This window comes from Parasteatoda tepidariorum, chromosome 6, assembly GCF_043381705.1.
Source record: "Parasteatoda tepidariorum isolate YZ-2023 chromosome 6, CAS_Ptep_4.0, whole genome shotgun sequence".
In the NCBI taxonomy this organism is placed as follows: domain Eukaryota; kingdom Metazoa; phylum Arthropoda; class Arachnida; order Araneae; family Theridiidae; genus Parasteatoda; species Parasteatoda tepidariorum.
In genome coordinates, this window is record NC_092209.1 from 24,937,416 (window position 1) to 24,953,958 (window position 16,543).

General features: G+C 26.9%; 1 protein-coding gene across 1 annotated transcript in view; it reads right to left on the reverse strand.

The window, feature by feature from the left end:
* LOC107453307 (dynein axonemal heavy chain 3) overlaps positions 1-16,543 on the reverse strand; it is a 111,078-nt gene that overhangs the window by 66,414 nt on the left and 28,121 nt on the right. The window contains exons 25-36 of the mRNA XM_071181745.1: positions 16,215-16,418; positions 15,837-15,951; positions 13,088-13,286; positions 11,289-11,397; positions 9,276-9,566; positions 8,634-8,725; positions 8,342-8,541; positions 7,252-7,406; positions 5,360-5,591; positions 3,250-3,380; positions 2,587-2,718; positions 1,132-1,395 (exon numbers count right to left, since the gene is read on the reverse strand). Of these exons, the coding sequence (XP_071037846.1) occupies positions 1,132-1,395; positions 2,587-2,718; positions 3,250-3,380; positions 5,360-5,591; positions 7,252-7,406; positions 8,342-8,541; positions 8,634-8,725; positions 9,276-9,566; positions 11,289-11,397; positions 13,088-13,286; positions 15,837-15,951; positions 16,215-16,418 (2,124 nt within the window). The remainder of the gene's footprint in view (positions 1-1,131; positions 1,396-2,586; positions 2,719-3,249; positions 3,381-5,359; positions 5,592-7,251; positions 7,407-8,341; positions 8,542-8,633; positions 8,726-9,275; positions 9,567-11,288; positions 11,398-13,087; positions 13,287-15,836; positions 15,952-16,214; positions 16,419-16,543) is intronic.

The window sequence follows — 16,543 nt, forward strand, 5'->3', positions numbered from 1 at the left end:
ACTAATTCAAGAAAAAACTTACTTCCTACAAGAATCGCGATAATGGCTTTTAAAATGGAGTGAATAGGAATCACGATATTGAATTTTAAAAACCTGAAAATATAAATTGTACCATTGAATTTTTAAATCGCGTAAATACGAATTATGATGCATAATCCTTAGATTGCGTGAATATGAATCGCAATACTTAGTTTTCAAATCGGGCATACATACGAAAATCAATGTTTGATATTACAACCGCGTAAATACGAATCAATCGCAATATTGTGTTTTAAAACTGCGAGAATACGAATCCTGACATTGGTCTTTAAACTTGCGTGATTACGAATCGTGACTCCGGTGGCATAGGTCATGAGATTTTAATGGCAGAGATAATTAAGACTCAGTTCAAAGATAAACTCGGAATTACTCAATGTTCCATTGAGTAATTCCGAGTTCATCTTAAAAAAGGTAAATTGGCAATTAAACTGCCTCTCTTCTTGAAAACTGCACTCTTGATAACAACAATGATAAAGCACTAGATTATATTGTAGTAACTATTCTCGAATGTGCAAAAGCGTGGTGTACGATGAACCACTGGAATGCCTTTCAGGAACGATGGTCTTCAATAACTAAAGTAGGAAAGAGTTCGGATAAGAATTATTGCTGAATATAGTCATTGGTCTCTTAATAAATTGTATCGTCTAAAGACAAAAACAGTCTCTCCTCAATAAGAACTTTGAAGCTAACAATTAGCTTGCTTTAATAAATTCTTATCTGATTAGGACTATCTAAAGGAAGTTAGATTAAATTGTTATCAATCTTAAATTCTAAAAGGGACTCAACTTTGTAGAAACATAATTTAAGTTTCTGGAAAGTTTTTAAGCACAAAAATTTGAAGGAATGAAATCAAACTAAATGCGTTAAATGAATCCTAGGTCCTTCTCTTCTTTGACCCATTTTCGAATGAAGAATTTAAAAAGGCATTGAGGCAATTTAAGAGGGACAAGAGTGCGGGACACAGTGTAAGAATTTTATTTTCGAACTCTGCTTGAAAAATTCTAAATTTAATTAATAGAACTTAAAAGGGTACTTTTACCAGTTTAAATTCAGTGGTCACTGAACATTTATGTATAAAAGAATATTATTTACTTCATATGTTCTATGTGTTTCATCTGAGTCAGCAGCTTGAGATACCAACAAATCTTTCAAGAAGCAATCAAAGAGTTTTATCAATGAGGAAAGTAAATGAATTTTTGAAGTTTTCAAAAATGTCACACAATGCTGTTTGAGGAAATCCAGACAGGGCTCCACCAACCATTCAAACAAATCATTGATGAGAGATATGCACTCCTCGGACAGTTCCAACTTAGACAGATTGTTTAAATAAGAATCTTTAGAAGGTTTCCAACCTAACTGTAAATACAGCAGAATTAAAAGGGATAATTTTTTTAAGAAAAATATTTGAAATGCATTATAAACCGGAATCAAAATTTGAAAATTTTACCAGAATAATTAAGAAAGTTTTTTTCTGCTCAAATAACACACTTTTTATGAAATATAAAAGAATTGTAAGTTTTTACACCAAACAATAGTACTCTATTACTATAGCCAAACCTCGCTTTAGTGAATTTTCTGTAAACCCAGCAATAAGTCCACTCTCTATACAATGTTTCACTATATCAAAATTTCATGAAGAATTTTTTTTGGCATAGGTTGAACTATTGAAGATAGGGATTGCAATTTTACATAATTTGTTTGAATAATTATTGATTAATTGAATAAAAAATGATAAAAAAAATCAAAGCAAAAAATACTTACTTAGCTAAAAACTGCTTCTAATTTTACACTTCAAGAAAGAAATTAGTGACTTTAGATTAAACACAATTTGATAAGCAGAGATTATTAATTTTCTTATCTACAATGGACAAAGAATCAGTATTTTCTGATCCACATTTTCTGCAGAAAAAAATATTCAAGATATTTAGTGCTGATTTTAATTCAAATACAGCTGAAATTTCATTTCCTTCTTCTAGATTTTCTTTTGATAAATCTTCTTTCTCAGCTTCTGTCATTTCGTTTAATTTCGGAGTCAATGTCATCATTGGTTACGGGTACCAGAAGTACATACTTCATCATCACAACATTTAAATTATTCTGATTGGCTTTGTAGTTAACTGGCAGTTTTTTTAAAAACATTTTTAAAGTACCTCGGTTTTTGAGATTACTTAAGACAGTTAGACTAAATTCTTTCCCCACTCAATTGTCAAGGGGTGGTTTGTAAAGAATATGACTTGTAGAGATAAGAAGATTCCAAAGCACCCAAAACTTTAAGTTTTACATAATTTAAAATTTAATATGATTTTGAAAATCCTGAGTGATTCTGTTGAGCAACATGATATAACAAACAAACAAAAAACTAAAAAACTGAGTTTGTTTCTATACACACAAAATTCTTACTCTATCTCTGTACATGAAATAATCAGTTCAACTATGAATATCAAATGAAATACATAGATAAATATTTTCAAAACAATTAAGTATATTGTCAGTTAAAATAAGCATTTCTCACTTTAAACGGATGAATATTACAATAAAAAATAATACCTGATGAGGCTCCATGTAGATCATTCCACATCGAGAAACTGTGGCAGGTGATGCTTGCTCAAGGTCAGCTGGTTCAAAAATAAGATTCATCGTTGAACTCATTTGTATAATCTCTCCACTCATTAGACATAGCTAAAAACAAAACTTAGAATTGAATTCGTAAAATATTTTTGATTTTAGCACTCAGATTAAAATCGATCACAGTTTCAAACCGTTAACTTATCTATAAACTAATTGATAATTATATTACTCTATTTCTTTTTTTCCCTGCAATTTAAAAATAATACAAAAACTAAAATGATTTAAAAATTTCATGTTTTCATATGGAATATAAAAGAAAATATTTCAAATATTAAAAGAAATATTATAATTTATCTAAAATGAAAATCTTTTTAATATTGATACAAGAAATTTTCAGGTAAGTTTATAGTGATAATATCATTGCTGATAATTCTTGAAAATAAGAAAAAAAGTATTAAAATGCTTAGAATAAGGTAAGCAAATATAGATTAGACAAAAGGGAGTGACAAAAAAGTCAATGAACAATATTTTAAAATTAGTACAGAATCCTAAAAATTTACTTTTAGAAACATACTATTGATTTAATGAAATGTAGATATTTTCGATTTAAAACTTTTAATGGTTGAAAAATGACACACATACCTTCTTGTTGTCATCAAGAACTGTATTCATGTTTTCAATCCAAACGGCATCGACTGGACCATCAAACAAAATCCATTTTCTGTCTTCAGATTGATCACTTGCATATTGGCGAAATGTATTAGCTAAAACACCTTAAAAATAAAAGGTTACAAAGTAAGAAAAGGACTGCATCTTATGATACTTTAAAGATAAATAAATGTTATAAGCATAATGGAAAACATAGTTGATGACAAACAGCAATTCTGAAGCAATAAATCAGGATAATCCAAACTTTTTTTTTAAATGAATGTTTTAATTAAGATTGAGTAGCATTGGTACTTAATGACCCCCTATTTCAAATTGAATCTTAATTAATCTTTCTAGATCAGGACAACTTTTCATGATATTATATGGACAATAGATATATAATCCAAAAAATAGATATATGATCATCACAATTAAGACAAAAAAGAGAAATGCAGAATCAATTGAATTTCAAAGAGAAATTAACTCAATATTATAACTTTTTTGACTCTCATATTTTTCTTAATTTGGTGTTTCAAAACTGATGATTGCCATTAATTATATATAATTTAAATTTATTAGTTTATTTTGTATTATTTATGTCAGTACAAATTTTATGCTCATTTTTTTGTATAGAAGTTTGTTGATTTAATATAACTGTTAATAACACAACTCTTGACTATTGATAAAACATGATAATTATATGTTGTGATTATTATCATTTTTCAAATAACAAAACTTCGCAATTTTACTTCAAAATCACAAAAAAAAAGAACTCATACGGAAGTATCTTTCTTTTTAGAGAAAATATGTAGAAATTACTTTGAGAATTTAGGCATCGAGTTACACGAATGATTCTATCCTATAACTACAATAAATACAAATTTGAATAAAGAACCACTTTTGTTTCATAAAAACTGAACAATGAGACAAAATAAAACTATTTTTACTTATAAAAGTTCTGAGATTTTAAATTACTGTAAATTGTTGGCACTTTAATCTTTAAAACCTAATTTTACATAATTATTCCTCTTGGTAGACAACTACAGATTTAAAAATAAGAAAAACATTATTTTTACCCGAGTGCTAATCAGAAAAAGTATGGAACAAAATTTTTTATGCCAAATTTATGTATTCATAAAATACAGAGTGAAAACATTTTTATTATAAAACTGTTTCCTATCTCTTACAGCATTAAAAATAAAATATATTTAGTTACTTACAAGTTTCTTATTTTTTGAATACTACACAAATATTGTACATAAACTTATATTGAAATAAAAAAAAACAAATCATATTAAATACAATTAAAAATCATTAAAATAAGCAGTTGATATATTTAGCTGGGAGGGCAGTTTAAAAATTGAAAAAGATCAGTTATTTTTTAGAATCAACATAAAATTTATAATCAATTTGCATCAGGTTGAAAATTAAGAAAACTAGCGTCAGGGGAGAAAAAAATTGTCACTTTCAAATGACTAATAATTAAGACATATTATTAGTCTAGAAGTCTTGATTGGATTTTTTTTTTAGTTGATAATGAGAATTTGGAGGAAAAATTACAACACAGAAAAAGTGAAATATTCACAACTACGATGAAATATACTATTTTGAGGCAAAAACATACCAAAACACAAAAGTGAACATAAAAAATAAAACCAAAGCTGCATACCATTTCTTTCATCAATTGTTGGTACGGATAACTACAGATTTAGTCAGAATCAAATTTCAGGAATCCTGAACTAACAAACCATATCTCCTTTAGAGCCGTCCACTTTACTAAAGTTTTAACAAAAAATACCCTGTTCGGATGCATCACTGACAATAAGTATATTTTTATCATATTTAACAAAACCTACCACTGCTTTATAATCTCATAATTGTATTAAACTTCATTCAAATAAAATCATATTTTTAGTATCTAATAGAGCTTTAATAATCTCATCATAAAGAAAATTTACAAAATTAACTAATAATTCATTATAATTATATTATAACTAATAATTAATTATAATTATAATACAATAATATATTATAATTATAATTATAAAAATAATTAATAATAATACAGATTTTAATTGATTTATCAGAACAAATATATATTTACCATCCGTCCATTCATGCGATGCTGGATCAAAACATCCATAAAGCTGCCCCATAGTGATTGCCTTGGGATTGATGATTCTGTATTGAACTTTGTTTTCAGCTATTCCACAATCAGGTCCTAACTTTTGAATATCTCCTAAGCTGGCAGCTAAGACTTGGTAGGCACTGCTCTTTCCACCCATTGGCTCACCGACAATCATCAAACCATGGCGAACCAAAATCATTTCATAAATCTGGAAATAGCAAAAAGAGAAAACACTAAATCATAATCAATGGGGATATTTCTATGTGGTAACCACTTAAGGAAAACAAAGAAAAAGTTTCCTGACCTCTTTTAATAGGCTTATGCAAAATTTAAGCATTGTACACAACGTTTTCAACTAATAAAAGATGGAGCTTCAGTTTATGAACCAATAATGCCACATGATATTTATGTTTTTAACAAACATTAAAATTATTATATACAAAATAAATCTGAAATAATAGTAATCATAGTGATAAATTTATAATAAAGATTACATATGGATATTATTAGCCATAAATTTAAAAAAAATTTAATAGAAAATTTACTTTTAACTGTAAGGAGACAAGAGCATGGAAGGAAATACCATAAAGAAGAGCCCAATATTTTAATAATATTTTCACACATCCATTTTACAATAATGAGTAACAACATTGACTGAAAGGAAAGTCACTTGAAGTTTTACCCAAACTGATTGGAGTAAAACTAGAACCAAGGAAGGTGTATGTGTCTCTGGCATCATCTCACTCTCTGTACATGNACTTATCGCAACGAGTAATGTTTAAACCGCGTATAAATTCGAATATCGATGTTTGATATTACAACCGCGTGATAACGAATCGCAATATTGAAATTTAAAAATATATATGAATACGAATCGCGACATTGGATTTTAAACTAGCGGGAATATGAATCGCGATATTGGGTTTTAAAAACGTTTAAATACAAATCGCGATATTGGGTTTTAAAAACGCTTAAATACAAATCGCGATGTTGAATTTTTAAATTGCGTGAATGGGAATTGATTTTCAACAAAAGAAGAAAAAATTTTTTAACAAAATATCATTTACTGCATAAAAATTTTTTCCGCGCGGAAATTTATGAAAAAAGAGCGGAAGATTTGGAAAAATCTGAAAAAAGCGGAAATCAGCGGATCCGCGGAAGAATCACATCCCTGTATCTGTTGCTACAAATTAACAATCTGTTACATAACTCAAATAATATTCAGATACCAAAATTTTTGAACTAGCATAAAATAACCTGAACATTCCCTAAATAATTATAATTTTTTGGGGTAATAAATATTATGAGAAGTTGAAAAAATATATTTTGGAGCAAATGAGCTGCATTTTTGACAAACTTTAAAAAAATTTAACAGTTAACAAATTAATTTTTAAATGCCATTTTTTATATTTAGTCACCTTGTGGTCAGTGGTGACTATTAATTTTGCTGTATAATGCATACTAATTTATAAAAAGTCACAATTAAAAATTAATGTAAAGCTTTAAAATAATTTACACTTACTTTTTCAAACATTTTTTTGGAAAAATATAATATTAAAAAGAGAAACATGTTTTTTTTAAAGAAAATAATATCTGCAAAAAGGGACATTTTTAATTACTCAATAAGTAGCTTGAGGAAAATTATGAATGACATCTATGATTAGAATTTGAATTTCCTCTTTAAAAACCTGTCAGTTTCAATAATAAAATTTACCAATGAAACATCACTGGGTGTTGCATAGAGTAGGTGTTTCAGTTTCAACAATAAAATTTAGCAATGAAACAGCAGTGGGTGTTGTATAGTGTGGGGAAGATAATGTTTTTACAGATATTTCTACTTTTTGTATACCATAACTCCAATTCCTTACTTGAATAATTTTATTTATGAACCAAGGTACAGGTTGCAGATTTTTTTTAGCAATATTGTTCTTTAAGGCATTAAGGAGTACTGTATAATCAGATTTTGGAAGACTTATAGATGGAAACAAATCAGAAATTATTCCTTCAAACAATGGAACATCCTAAAAGAACAAAATTAGTAGTTATTATAAGAGAATTTTAATAATAAACACTTTTATGAGCAAGTGTGCTAAATATATTTTACAAACAAAAATTAAATAAAAAGTTGACTAATATGGCTTGCTTTGTTCATATTCAATGCATAAATGTATTCAATATATATTATATTTCCATATATTATAATCCCAACTTTTTATAGCAATATAACTAATTTTTGATCTATTTATAAAGGTACAAAAAAAATGTTCTACTAAAAATTTACAATAAAATAGTACAAGCTATTTCAAAATTTCCTTAATAAAAAGCGTTATATAAAAAAAATCAATAGTGCTCTAAATGAGTTTTTTGCAATGAATTAAATTATAAAAAAATTATCGCATATATCAAACCAATTTTAATATTTTAAAAAATCAGCTTTGCTAATTAATTTCATTAGCGTGCTTTTTAGATTCCCTAAAAATAACTGAACAGAATATCATGTTAGTTTTGAGGCAGCAAGTCGCTAAAAAATCATGAAAAAATTCATACCTCAAAAAATTTTGAGGACATATAAATAAGAGCTTTTTTAAATGTTATTATGAGATCTTTGTTTAATCAAACATAAAAATTTAATGTAATGAAATTCACAAAAATAAATTTGGTATTAAAAAATTTAGAACTTTTTTCATATTTTATTAATTTTTTTTAATTTAGAAATTTTTTTAAATCTTTAAACTTTATTCATAATAATATACGATTAACAAAATATATGCATGCCCGTAAAATTTGTATAAATTTTATATGCATACCAATATTATCACTAAAACATTTTATATGCATACAAATATTATCACTAAAACATTTTATATGCTTACAAATATTATCACTTTGAAAAGCTTTATTATGGATTTCAAAAATGTGCAAACAATCTATTGTAAAGCGCAAACAAAATACTTTCTTGAGCTAAAAACTTTGCTAAGTTGACATCATTTATAGCTCTCAAAACCAAAACAGCTTCTATTTCTTCTGGGTATTTCAATTTTAAATTTCCAGCAGCTGTCAATACAGATTTTACGGCTCGCATTCCATAATCATAATGATGCTGAGATGAGAGTTGTTCTGAACAGAGTTTGTATGTTGCCACAATCTTAACAGCTAAGCTGAAAAGTTTCAAAGAATCATAATATTATTTCACAGGTTGGTTCCCATTAAAGAAGTATTTCTAAAAATTGTATTTTAGAAAATGTAATACCTTTTAGCATCAACAAACCCCATAGAATAAAGTGATATCTCTCCAATAAGAGCATAATCGGGAACCATCATTGCAACAGTTCTAAAGAGCACCTAAATTCAAAACACATTTGTCATTCTAATAAGAAAATAAAACAATTTCAAGTTAAAATAATTATAAAGATCATAAATCCAATACAATCTTGAAAAATTAAATAAATGAAAACCCTTTAAATGATGCTTCACACAATTAATATTTTAACTGATTTTTTAAAAACTAGATTCATAGGAAACTCATGAACATTTAAAAAAATATAAATATGAAATAAGTTAGAAGATTTTAATATTCGATAATTTACTATTTCAACATAGTTTGGTTTAGATGGTTCATGGTGTTCGGTTTAAAAAAATGGTTTAGCTCTACAATAAGACCTGATGTGTTACTTGCTTACAAGCATTGGAGTTCTTCACTAACTTTGGGAAGTGCATAAGAGTAATGAACCAGATTTGCACATTTTAAGTCAACTTAGTTTTAATCTGCAAAGAGGGACATTTTTGAATGCTATTTAAATATCATGTTTCAAAATTGTATAAACAAATCACAGTAATAGCATATTTAAATAATTTGAAAGAGTAAAGATACAAGAAAATTTAAAATAACTACTTTTAAGTTGTCAGGTAATTCTTGACGACCAGCATAGCCAGGATTCATGGTGATGAACATATTGCAAGATGGATTCAGGGATAACTCTGAGCCTTCAAAGATGAATGTGGACAAATTTTGGGCCTTTGCATGTTGAATACTGTGAATCTGCTGTGCCACAACAGATAAAACTTCCAGTTCAATCCGATTAAATTCATCAAAACAGGCCCATGCACCAGACTGAGCTAATCCTTTGAAAAATTTCCCCATAGCTTTAAAATCTAATCCATCAGAACAGTTGAAAACTACACACTAAAAATGAATCAATAAAATATGAATCTACAACATTGATTTGTTTTAAGAGAAAAACTAAGCAAATATTGGGATGAGTAGTAATTAACTTTCAATATTAAAATATGCTAAAAATGGTCTTAAATATGAAAATTTACAAAATGCCATACCCTTCAAATGAAAAACACTACAATCAAGATAATGAATAAATAATATATTTAGCAAATAATACTTTTTATTTAACTTTAAAAGAAAAACAAGAAAAGAAAAAACGTGCTGAATAAGCTTTTGAAAAAAATCCTTTTTTAATAAAAAAATTTTATATTTCAGTTTTGTACCAAAATAATTTTAAAAAAATATATTACTGTTGTAGTTAATTGATTTTTGATAAAAATATTTTTATCAAAAATTTTTGAAAAATGAGGTAAAAGTTTATACAGCTAAACAACAATTTTAAATGTTAAAAACCAAAATGATAACTCTTAAAACAAAATACAATTTTTTTGATGAATGTTCTTATTATATAAAAAAAAAGATAGTTTTTATTCACTTCAATATAAATGTTAAAATATTTGACAGTGTCCGGATTCTAGTTTTCCAAGATATTGGCTCTCTAAATTTGTCCAGAATCCAGCCTTTACAAACTAATATAATTTTATAACTAACCAAGTATGCAGGTTTCATTAAAATGGGAAAAATTTGGAAAACAAATAAGCAGAAATGCATTAGGTAAATAATTTACACATCATGATGGTAAGTAATCAATTACTTATATTCCTGATAAGGTACAATGTTATGAAGATCAAACATTATATTGTAATCATAGATTTTGATGACTTGTATACAAATTTAAAAAAACACTTACAATGTTGGGATCTTTCATTAAGATAAGGCTGTAATTGAATACATGCAAAATCCATTTATTTTCTATTTTATAGTATTCCTCCAAAGTAACCAATTTTTTACTTAGGGGCACATAATGAAACTTAAGGATAAAACAAATAAATAAAAATGATAATTTAAAAAAAAATTAAACAAATATAGTTACAAGGGGAAAAATCAAACTTTGACAAAAAATTTATAAGAACAAAATAATTTTTTATGTTATACTTTAAAAGTTAGTTTTTGCACAAAACAGAAATTATTTACTTAGGTTAACTAAGATTTTATCAAAGCATTCAATAAAGTATCATTTTATCATTAAAGCATCAGATTAATAAGATGGATGTGATGGCAGTTGAAAATTTGTAATTTTTTATTTATTTACCTATCTTTCTAATTGTAGACATTTTCTTTTCTTTTGCATTTCATTCATACATTTTTTTTAATTAAATACATAACAAAAGTTGAAATCCAAATGCTTGTGGTCATAAATTTGAACTCCAAATAAAGATTCCTTGTTACTTTTTTTACAGTTATATTTTTATTATTATTTAAAGGAATTCAAAGTTCAAAGCAAATGTCTTTCTGAGACACTTTTGAGCCACAGGCCATATGTTGTGCATCTATCATAGATCACAATTACTTGCTGTCATGATTACAATTTTAATGATTTTTTCAATTCCAATTTAAAGCATTTGATAACTTTAAAGCAATTTAATTTTTTTCAATTTGATCTGAAGGTCTCCATAGTGCAAAAAATATTCTTCAAATCTCATAGTGCGCTGCAGAAAATACCAGAAGTGATGTATGCAGTATGTAACAAAAAAAATCTGTTTTAAAGAGCGGGAAAAAAACACTTGCCTGTTTTGCTACTGCTTTAGCTAAATCTTTACAGGTTTCTGTTTTACCAGTGCCAGCAGGACCTTCAGGAGCACCTCCTAAGTTCAGCTTTAAAGCTCCCATTAAAGTCCTATAATAAGAGAACATATCTCCTAGTTTTTTCTTAACATTTTATTATATTTAGAAGACTTAAAAAAAAGAGCACATAGTGCTTTAGGTGCGTAAGCTATTCACTTCAAAAATAAAACTGAAAATTTACATGAGCAGTAACTTGAAGCTTTTTAACGCACATTTTGTACATTGTGCAATAAAAAAAAACACTTAAATAACTTTTGATCTATGGATCAGCTTATCACATGAAAGGAATCAATCTTGGTGGATTCTCCTTCCATGCTAATGGTAATTAATTAGTGCAAATGATATTTCAAAGTTAGAATATTAAACGAAGAGGTGCACTTTCTCTAAATTAACATAAATGTTTTTCAACAAATTTTGATCCTCAAAAGATATATGTGAGTGTAGAAAGGGGGGGTTATGGCAATCTAGAAAATATGGTCCCAATAATTTAGGCAAGAAAGTGGTCGACAATTTGGGCTTTTTAATGCTAATTTACTTTTTTTTTCATACTTAGTCATCTCAAAAGAATTGTTATCTTTAAACTTTCATTTCCACACAACTATTTGATGTATGCTCTAAAATTTTGAATTTTATCATTTAAAAATATGTAGATTAATTTCGTCTATCTGAAAAATACCTAATTCAATCTAAATACCTAGCAATTCCAAATTGTTTGATAAATGGTAAATTAAATAAAACCAAATAATAAATGAATATATAAAAATATTTTTATACACGGAATTGTCTCTGGATAAAGTTTTATAATTATGTGAAAATCTTTCTAGATTCTAATCAGTTACTGAGATATGATGAAATATGCAAGAAGTTAAATGAACAATAATCATAAAACTGCTTTGCTGCTCTAACTTTTGAGACTACGTTTTCCAGGTTGTTGCTACCCTTTATAGATGGAAGATCAAGTTACCATATCATTAGGAAAAGTGTATGTTTATTTAGAGAAAGTACATTTTTTTCTAATTTTGTTACTTAAAATATCTTATATAAAATGTAGCTTAAAATATTCGCTGCAACAAACTAATTGGCATATTTGAGGTTAGGCCTACAAACAATAAAGATTAAGTCCCCAAAAAAGTGAAATGATAAAATAAAAAGTTGTAAAGGTTTGCTTTTTTATATGCAAAGTATATTAGAAGTAAGTTTATTTATTTATTATTATTATTATTTTTTTTTTTTTTTTGGAAAACAAAAATTAATAAGAAAAGAGAAACAGCTGGAATAGCTCACATTTTTTTTATAGAGCAAGACTGATTTTTTATCTGAAATTATGAAGTTATTTAATAAATTTTTCTCCTATTATCCAGATGAAAAATGAGAAAAGTGACTATTTAAATGAAAATTTTTAGATAATTCAAGATACCTCATAAAATGTGATAGAAAACTTTAAAAATAATTTTACATCAATAATACTAATAAATAATTTTTGTAGGCACTCAAAAACTTTTTATATAATTCACATTATAGTGCAATCTTTATTTCTCTGTTTAGAAAAACTTGTTAGAAAAAAAGACATTCTAAAATTTATAAAAATATAAAATTCAATTTTGGCTGCAGCGTCCTTAATTTATTTGTAAGATAAGTTTTGCGTAAAATGAAAATAATGCAATAATGTTTAGACACAGTCTGTACAATGGACAGAAAAATTGTCAAACCATCACAAAATACATTTATTTACTAGTAAATACCTATAACAACGATCTGTCAGAGGAGTAATGACCAGACGAGGAGTATTTCCCAAGTACTCATATCCGTATTCTAAATCAGTGGTGATCATCCTCACGATAACAGTATTATTCTCCCAATAATAACGAAGCTGGCTGATCCAGCTGAAATCATTTATATCTGAGATTTTTTGTTCTGCAAGTTTAGCTACTTCATCACGAGCTGAAAAATTACAAACATGAAATGCATATTAGAATGATATGCTAGAAGTTTAATAGAATCGCCTAGTTTGAAATTAAACAACTTAAAATAAAAAAAACTATATAGTTTTATCATATACAACTAATTTACTAAGATAAATGTTACTAAGTCAAATGTTAACTATGAACATGAGAGAAAAAAGAACATTTCGGCATATTAATTAAACCATTCAGTTATTAAAAAAGCTAAGCCTAAACTAAAACATGATTCTTAAAAACTATACATGTTGTGTAATCAATAAACTTTGAAAAATGCAGAAACATAATTAGTCAAAAAAGCTGAACTTAACAGAAAAATGTAGTTCTTAAGTAGCTTTACTTAAATGTAAATGCAGTAAAATCTCAAATTTGATGAGGTCGAAGAAAAACTTTGATCTATGAAAGGTTTCCCTTACAGATTTTGTCAAGGTATTCATGTTCTAACAGTGAAGGAGAAATCAAGACTTAAGACAGTATGCTAATATTAATAATGGTAAAAAAAAGATTACATTGAAATGGTAGTAATAAACATCCTCTTTTAGCAAAAATTAATTAATGTTGTGCTAATAATTTTAGAATTGAGAGAAAATAAAGATAATATTCTTCTTTCGGTAAAACTTTGCCTATTACACGACCTAATAAACATAGCGATTTCTAGATCTATGTATATAAAACTTTATCATAACTCAAAATAATTAATTATAAGACATTATTATTAAGTAATAAGATTAATTAACAAGAAATGATGATTAGCAAGAATACAAAATTATAGATTACCTAAGACACATTACATTTTCCTCAATAATTAACATAAAAATGGGTTTTAAAAAAGTTGGACAACAGATTTATGTGTAAAAGTATGCTATGAAACATTTCCAATGCAACTCAACAGTAAAATTTAGACCATAAACTTTAAAATGCATAGCTAACTCCCACATAATCTATTCTTTAAAAAGTGATACCTTTTCCCAAATTAGCTTGAAATTCCTTAGTATGTACTTAGCAGAATTTAATGTATATATCCTTATTTGATTAAATAAAAAAGAAAAATCTCAAAACAAAAATAAATTGTTTAAAAATGAATCTGATTATGCAAGTAACTATTTTCATAAAACTATGAATTACTACTTGGATTTAATTCAGAGTTTCCACTCCTTTAACAAAGTAAAAATTAAGGACACATAAGAATTTTTTTTTAAATTAAGGATCTTTTTTGAAAAATTAAGGGCCTTAAAAATAGTATGATTGTTTATTATTGAATATACATATACCACCAGTGACAGTGCCAATTATTTACCTTTAATAAAAAAAAAACCAGCAATAAAAAAAAACAATTTTATTATAATGCAAGTACTGATATAATTGTATTAAGTAACAGGGTTCGCTAATGTAGGACCAGGCAATTTCTGTAAACCTGGCTTCGGTTTTTCAAAATATTTTCAGATTGTTAAGGGTTAACAGCATCTATGATACTAATCCGCATTCCATTTTTAATAATTTCATTGAAATTGAATTGCAAAATAAAGTGCAGAAATTAAGATATTTAATTTTTTTCATACATTAAAAAACAAGCAAATAAAGTAATTTGGGAAATACATTAAAAAATTATTAATAAAAGCTTTTATATTTTGCTGCTAGAGAAGTGTTGTTAGAATTGATAATTTATCACAGAAGATAAAACAAATTTTGAAATTTCCTCTTTTGTTGTTAGAAAAAACTACAATTTTAAGAATAGATTTACTTGCTGTTTTTATTATTATTATGCCAGGTGAGTATTCTGTAATATTAGGTTATGCATAATTTTTATCTTTCTGTAAATGTAAGCCTGACAATTTAAAAGTTCAATTCAAAAATTTTTTCTGATACATCTTTACTTAGGGCATTACTTTGTTCCTAAAAGCAGATGCATTACCAGTAGAACTGAATTTCTTGAATTCTTTCGATTTTGAAGGTCAGTGTGGGTCTTCTACTTAGGTACCTTAGAACTCCCCTCCCCCTACCAAAAAAGCACAATCTCTTCCATGTACAGTATCTCCCTTGTCCATAGTGTATTCTTTTCCTTCAGAATGCTTCACTCTCCTCATAGACTATCATTCTAGGCAAAAGGAAGAATGCATTAATGAAAGGACTAATATATTAATGAAAGGACATGCTTTCTTCCTTCTGCCCATAGCCCCCTCACACACACATCCCTTTTTGTCACTCTAAAATGCTCTACCCTTGATGCATAGCCTCATTCTAGGTGATAAATGAACAACTTTTTTAAAAATATTTTTGTAAGACTGAAAAAATTGTTCTTATGAAGCATAGTGATGCTGAAAAATTAAGGACTTTTAAATACCTTGTACCAAAACTGAGTACTTTTAAGGGCCTTTATTTTCCAAAATAACAATTAAGCAGTTTTTAAGAAGTTTTAAGTACCGTGGGAACCCTGAGACAATAGAATTAGAAATTTAGCACAGCAAAAATATAAATAATGAATAATATATAATGAAAACAAAAACCAAAAAAAGAATATAATGTCTAAGCTTACCATGAACATCCATTACAATTAAAGCTCCCAAAGTCAATCTCTCATTTGGTGCCAGTTTCCCTCTAACTAAGGCAACTATGTCATCAATCTGTTGGTTACACTTCAATCTGTATTGCTAAATAAATTATTATTGTTTATCTTAGAACATATATAGTTTTCAGTTTAGATGAATATGAGAATATATTAGTTAAAATTAATATTTCAATTTAGAAAAAATGCATAAAAACTCAACATTAAGTGCAACAAATAAATAAAATTGTATTTTTTGAAATTAAGCATAAAAACGCTTAAACAAATTAAGGTTGTTTAATATGTTTATAGGAAAAATAGCAAAATAAATTATTTTTACAAGATTTATAAATTAATAATTCCTTTTACCTCAACAGCATTATTTGCAATAGCTTCAGAAACTTCTGCTGTCCAAAATATGCAACTAACACACAAAACTACCTGCCCAGGCCACTTCAAAACATATTCTGTTCTAGGTAGCTCAGGATACGATAGCATGGATTTCCCTATAACATCACGCATGCTACGGATCATATTTTTTTCAACTTCAGCCAACCACTTCTCAACCATACCCTGTAAAATAGACTCAGCAATAACAAAGTCCTTAAATTTCTAACCATAATCAAGCACTACTTATACATATGCTGTATCTGTCTTACACTCAAATACACTTAACATATATATAAAAATCTCAAAAC